Here is a 7,047-nt window from a genome sequence, read left to right as displayed (position 1 = left end):
CGTCTCTTTACAGGTGATTTGAGCCCTTCAACATTCCATGAAATCAGTTTAATAGAAGACTGCGCTCTAGTGGATGTGGCCGTATCATTGACCATGTTAACCTATACCTACTCTAGAAAATAGAATCCTTTCCAACCCGTCCAAATGAGCAGGCTACGGAAATAACCATCAGACCTTTCCATGCCTACATATATATATAGAAAACATTCTGCATAGTAAACCATATGATTCTATAAAAGGAAAACTTGAACTGTTTTTTGAACCCAATAAGGCAATCCTCTTGATTGCCATAAACTTAGGAACTCCAGAGGAGACCAGATGGGGAAATACTGAGGAACATCAAAAACATACATATAGGAAAGCACCTGCGCTATACAATGCAGCTGAGTTTGATTAGTATTCTTAGTTCATCTTTAATACATTTTCAAATATCTCCCAAAAAATGTATTTCTCGTTGTCATTATGGGGTATTATGTGTAGAAATAATTTGAGGGAAAAAAAATGAAGGCTGTAACATAACAAATTGTGCAAAAAGTGAGGCGCTGTGAATACTTTCCACAGGCACTGTATATTTATGTGCAGGGTAAATACTGTCTGCTTTTGCATGTAGCCCGCAGATGTTAGACAGCTTTTTTTTTAGCAATTAGCAATTTAGATATAGGTTTGAACACATACTGGTCACCAGAATAAGCAATGCCAACAGGGTCTTCCTCCTGAAACCACTTACATGGAACAGCTGCTGCAGGACCTTCTTTGTGTCACCATAACTGTGGATGAGGACTCCAGTCAGAATGCTGATTCCACACTGTGTGACACAGGACAGCCAGGGGATTAGAGTTTGCGCTTATCTTCAGGTGAGTACAGCAAGTAACAGGCATTGTGCAGGCCAACCAGGCAGAATTGTGTTTATTGCTACAGTGATAGTTGTATAAAAGGTATAAAATTGTGATTAAAGGTACAACTCCATCCACAGAGATATAGGGGTAGGGATAGCCACAACCTTAATGGTGTAAAACCATCTGCAAAGGAAACATTATGGGCCCAATTGTAAAATAGGGGCAGGGTTTTGTTAGTGTGAGGGGTGGAGCAAGGCTCCATGTCCCAGCACTTTGGCAGTGAATCATATGGTTTTCCCCCATCGATGTGGAAAGTAGTCACTGTTGGTCATAGACAAAAACATCCCTAAACAGCCGATATATCACTCTGTGTGTACCCAGTTTATCACAGACACTCAGGGACCCTCCAGTGGTGCCCTGAAAGTAATGTGGTGGCCGTGGTAACACTGTCCGCCTACAAAACCTGATGATCAACATTTCATAGTTTTAGGTTACGATTTTTTTTTTAAACAACAAATTTGTTGGCGTACCAGTATTCCTTTTGTATTTTCAATTACACAGACTGCCAATAAACCTGTGCATTCACATTCCTGTGTGAGGGAAGACCGTAGGGTTCTCTCTACAGATGTATTGCGGTTTGCTGTCCAAGCTTGCGTTTCTCTGGCGTGTGCAAGGCGAAATGCACTGTAACCAAAGGGTTACAGTCCACTGTAAAAAACCAGATGACCACTTTGGAAATTGATGCAACTCAGTAAATTTTTATTGCAACTGGAAGACAATACATCACAAACGTTATGGTAGATTTTGGGAAAGTGTTATTTACATTAATTGATGAAATTGGTTCTTTGGCAATATGATTACACATCAAGAAAATGTGAAATGCAGAAAAGTATGCATTTAAAATCAGCTTGGTACTACAGTCCGTGTGACCGCGCTCACCTGAGCGGGGAACCCGGTTAGGCAATCCTCCGCAGTCACAGCCCTCCAGCAGCTACACACACACCTTACACAAAAGAAATATTGCATTTTCTTCCACTGCACCTTCTGGTCGGGTGCAGACACCTCTCTAGATCCCTGTTAACCCTTTCACTGCCTCAGAGGGTCCCAAAGTTAACTGCAACGCAATACATTGCGTGCAGCACCCCCGATCCTCCACAGGAGGGCGATCCCGAGACAGGAGACCAACTACCCCCTTATGATGCAGGGGCAGCTTACCACGCAGCACAGGGCTCTCTGGCAGTGCACAGGTTAACCATATCAAACAACTCATTTTTTTTTTTGATTGCTTTATCACTTAATAAAATAATAATAAAAAAAAATCTTAGAAATGTTACAAAGTCCATAAAATAAAAATCTACAAGTGTAAAACGCTTCCCATACAGACATACACAATATTAATATCAGAGACGTGATGTAGTGAGTGAGGCTGGGGTGCTTTCTGCTTACAAACTTATCACACTGACGGCCAATGAGACAACTCACGCAATCCACCATGGAATGCTGGCGAGCAGACAGGGTGGATAGACAAGCGGGGGTTTGGCAGTGAATTATGTTTGGAAAATAATATATGAAAACGTAAGTGGCACCTGATGCAAAGAAGCCACACAATAAGCGGGCAGCGGGACAGAAAGGGGAAATAGATGCTCATGAAGGCAGCAGCATATGTGGCAGCTTAGCACAATTGGCACAGATCGCATCATTCTAGAATCCCTACCACCCCAACCCCCCCCCCCCCCCCCCCGCCGCTGCTTCTGTTAGAGTGGCAGTGACAGACACGGTCTCCAGGCCACGCCCATTCTGTGGCCTGTCACCACCAACCAGTAAAAGTGCAAATGCCTTTTTTGCGATGTCTACTTTTTTTCAAATATACCTATGTACTAAGCACACATGGGATGCGGGCAGTGTTTGGCACCCTAAGACTACGGAACACCTGCAGCCACACGGACTGTTAATGCCCCCTCCCATGTAATATGGGCTCTCCTGCAATAGTCCACATGTAAACACAATACGTGGAGCCGTAGGTAATTTGGGAGCAGACAGAGGAGTTACTGTTGGAAGGGCTCATTACTATGTACCAAGCATTGGGGTACATGCCTGTGGCATCTCAGCCTCTCGGACACAGGAATATTCGCACGCTCTGCCCTCAGCTCTATATAAACCTACAATATCACCAGCCAAGTGACATCGTTCTGTCATATTAAAGAATGACAGAAGAGTGACAAAACATGGCAGTTGGGGATAGGATTATGCATTTGATGTGGCAGTGTACATGTACCCCGAGGGCCAGCTGCCCAGGAATTGGCACATGGCATGGTTACAGTTGCCTTTGGCTCTCCACCGTTTTGGGCAGTTTGTAGAGAGTCAATGCAATAAAAACACAATTCAAATAAAAATCTACAGATGTAAAAAGAAATGTATGAAGTGGCACATTGTAGTGCCGTGTGACTAGTGGAAGCACTAACCCCAGGCAGTTATCAGAGTCAGGCAGATGTGTCCTTTGCTGGACAGGTTTGCCCCACCTATGGCTGCAACGTTGCAGGTAGGAGCAGCCCTACGCCAACCATGCATAAAGATCCCCCACACTCCGCACAGGACAAACCCTACACCAACCATGAAGGACAATTCCACAGAATCCGCACAGGACCAGCCCTACACAACCATGCAGGACGATCCCCCGGACTCCGCACAGGACCAGCCCTACACAACCATGCAGGACGATCCCCCGGACTCCGCACAGGACCAGTCCTACATCAACCATGCAGGACGATCAACCGGACTCCGCACAGGACCAGTCCTACATCAACCATACAGGGTGATTCCCAGAAATCAGCACAGGACCAGCCCTACACCAACCATGCAGGATGATTCCCTGGAATCGGCACAGGACAGCAGAAGGGAGAATTGGTGTATACTTATTCCATTGGCAGCCACTAGATCTCTTCCAGTGTCGGAAGGGAGACTCAGAAATGTATTTTTGCGCTATAGACTAATAGGCACAGGGATTGGACAGTAACGGTGAGGACATTCACCAACCACACAACCTACAAATGTGTCCTCATACATCCAGCCTCAGTACACCACACAGCACCTCATACATCCAGCCTCAGTACACCATGCAGTGTGAGATGCCTCATACATCAAGCCTCAGTACACCGTGTGATGCCTCATACATCCAGCCTCAGTTAACTAGAGGCCTTGCGCTTAGTGTCTGTGGGGCACAGAGCACTACAGTGAGTGGCATACGGCCCTACAGTGAGTGAGGCCTTGCACTCAGTGTCATACAGCACTGCAGTGACTGAGGCCTTGCACTCAGTGTCTGTGGGGCATACAGCACTAAAGTGAGGCCTTGCGCTCAGCGAGTGGCATACAGCACTGCAGTGAGTGAGACCTTGTGGTCAGTGTGTGTGGGGCATACAGCACTACAGTGAGTAAGGCCTTGCGCTCACTGCACATGTCTTAGGTAGAACGTACACATATATCCTGATGAGTTAGCTACGTGGGGATCGGGGAATCTTATGGCTGTAACAGAACTTGGTGAGGGGAATATATATTGGAGATGAGATGTGATACAAGTGTATACAACAAGAAATGAGCTCAGGTCTGCACAAATCGGTTCTATCTATGGCAGCGGAATCCAAAGAACCCCCAAATCCTCATTTACTGATGATGGACCTGGAGCGGAGTTGGAGAACATTACAGGTAAATACAATTCTCGGCGTACGTCCTTAGACCGACTCAGAGTTTTATAGAAAAATATATAGTTTTTTGTTTTTTTTTTAAAATTCCACTCTTGTGTTTTGCACATGGAACGCCTCAGCACGGTCCATAGCAATTCATTAAACACTGACATCGCAAACTGGAAAAAAATAATCTGGAGGTCACAGACACAATACAAAATGGAAGCGGCCATTATGGTCAGACAGGGGGTGGGACTGCACTGAACGTAAACAGAACTCACGTTATCAAGCACCGTGCACCCACATATCACATACAGACACTGTGCCCCGATCTAATGGGGGAGCAATGACACCCCAGCAGCCAGTCACTACTCCGTTTGCCAACAAATTATTGCCTCGTGTTATCCATGTAGACAGAAAGAAGACATTATATATAAACAGAGAAGCACAGTAGGGGCGTGGGGCTGAATGTGCAGACAAGGCAGTTTAAGTTCAACCATCCAAGCCCTACCAGAGAATGACAATTGTAATTATTATTATATTGCAGAGAAAGTTCCCCAACAGTCAAATGTTTGTCCCTGAAGAAGGCTAGACCTTAAAACCTGCTTCCACAAAGGAAAAAAAAAAATTAAATTAAAAGCAAAACACAAAAAAAAAATGGGGTAAATGAAGTCCGAGGCCTTTGGCCTAAAAATTAGAGGCGTTGCCTTTTTTCTCTATTTTCTAGATTTATATGAAAATAATTCATGCGTCATGCTAAATACATTATTTACCTTACAAGGACTGCTGCTTTGTCTTTGATTTAAATTAAAATAAAAAAATAAGCCCCAAAAACCTTTGTTGTATGAGAACCCATGCACCACTGTGTGACAACAGATAGTAAATCCCCTCAGTGCCCTGCTTCATCCAGGCAGCGTAATACTGAGGCAGTTCCTGTGGCGCATGGAGCATTTTCTCCTTTGCTTTCCTGTAAGTGATCCAGGGGTGGTGGAATCCTTGCCTCTCTGGCCAGTTACAAGACCCGCCCACTTGGTTCAAACTGGCAAGACAAGAGTAGTTTTGTATCGCTGTGCAGATGTGGACACTTTTCATTGGGGGTAATCCTGGACTTCATCGCAGACCAAGGGTATTATTCCAAAAGAAATAGGGATTTCCCACAGCAACACTATCTTGTTGTGCTAGGCGGCAATCCATTAGCATGGCAGAGGTGAAGCTGTTGTAGGGGGTATACTGTGTGATGTTTAGCACAGTATACTCAGTGCTTGGCTTCGTTACCAAGTGGCATTACTCTGTTACTGTATCCAAATTAAATAAAGACAGCTTATTTTCTGTTGTGAAACCATCCCCATAACTTTTAATGGGTAGGGGCCTCTAATTTTGGGTGTCGATCATGACATTGCCACTGACAGATTACAATCCCTGTCTGGGTACTTTGTGAGTGCGACTGTGATTTTGGCTTCTGAAATTTTTTTTTCCTTCGGTAAAATGAAAAAGCATTTGCAAATTGGTTGAGTTCTATGGCTTCAATATCCTTTAAAAAATAAACACTTTAAGGGTTCCCCCCATCCCCCCCAAAATATAGAAAACAAAATTATAATTAAAAAAAAAAGGGGAAAGAAAATTGTTGATATTGCCACAAAATCATTAGAATTCACCTGACGTGCGGAAAGAAACTGTTCCAAAAGTTCAAAGAATTTAATAATTTCCTCTAATTTTTAGCAGTTTCTTTGTCCTTCTGCCCTTTAGCCGTCCGATTGGTGATGTTATTCAAACAAGACCGGATCCCCGCCAAGTGCAAGAGAGAGCCGGCTGCCTCCTTCATCTCCTCGTCATCACTTTCAGGCGGCTTCTCTGTGCGTCTCTTTTTCAGCGGCAAGGCGTCGCTGGGGATCCGTCGTACTTTCAGCAAGTGCTGTTTTTTCTTGTGTTGTGAAGAGTAGCCACTGTCTCCTAAGGAATCCTTGGCATCTTTCTTGGCCTGTTTCTTGTCCTCCTCCTCTGTCTCGCTGTAACTCTCGTGGCTCTGGAAGCTGAAGTCGCTGCCGTCCCGGCAGACTTTGGCGGCAAACTCAAAATGGTCATCGGCCGAGGAGGAGGAGACAGAGTCACTAGCGGGGGACGAGCTCCGTTTATTAGCAGATTTGGCGCTGCTGTAATTGTGGTCCTCTTTGGGGTCACTGCTGACTACCGGAGAACCGCACGACGGCTCGCTCTCGCTCCTCATTCGGCAGTTCGCTATCCCGTTCCTACCAAAGCAAGACAGTGAAAAAGGTTAGGAGAATGAAAGCAGAATGCACAACCTATCCCATAGACCCAACATTTCCATCAGACATGAACGCGTACGCAATGGCAATGCACACAGTGATGTCAGGTGACAAGCACTGACTTACAATATGGGGCCTTAGCTACAAAAGACCAACGCTACAGATGTGTGTCTGCATCTATCAGCGGCAATATGGTTCTAGCAGTAGGATTAAACAGGGAACTACTAACATTGGGCTGGCCCGTCCTGCCACATTACCAGCGAGAATCGG

At 45.1% G+C, this 7,047-nt stretch overlaps 1 protein-coding gene across 8 annotated transcripts in view; it reads right to left on the bottom strand.

The window, feature by feature from the left end:
• Positions 1-1,573: 1,573 nt before the first annotated feature.
• FOXN3 (forkhead box N3) overlaps positions 1,574-7,047 on the bottom strand; it is a 92,711-nt gene continuing 87,237 nt past the window's right edge. For all 8 annotated transcript variants that reach the window (XM_083166463.1, XM_083166457.1, XM_083166464.1 and 5 more), the window contains one exon: positions 1,574-6,759. In XM_083166463.1, coding sequence (XP_083022589.1) covers positions 6,222-6,759 — 538 coding nt within the window. In that variant the 3' untranslated portion in view covers positions 1,574-6,221. The remainder of the gene's footprint in view (positions 6,760-7,047) is intronic.

This window comes from Crinia signifera, chromosome 12, assembly GCF_055691185.1.
Source record: "Crinia signifera chromosome 12, ASM5569118v1, whole genome shotgun sequence".
In the NCBI taxonomy this organism is placed as follows: domain Eukaryota; kingdom Metazoa; phylum Chordata; class Amphibia; order Anura; family Myobatrachidae; genus Crinia; species Crinia signifera.
Note: the sequence above shows the minus strand (reverse complement) of the source record. Positions and strands in the feature narration are given on the sequence as shown.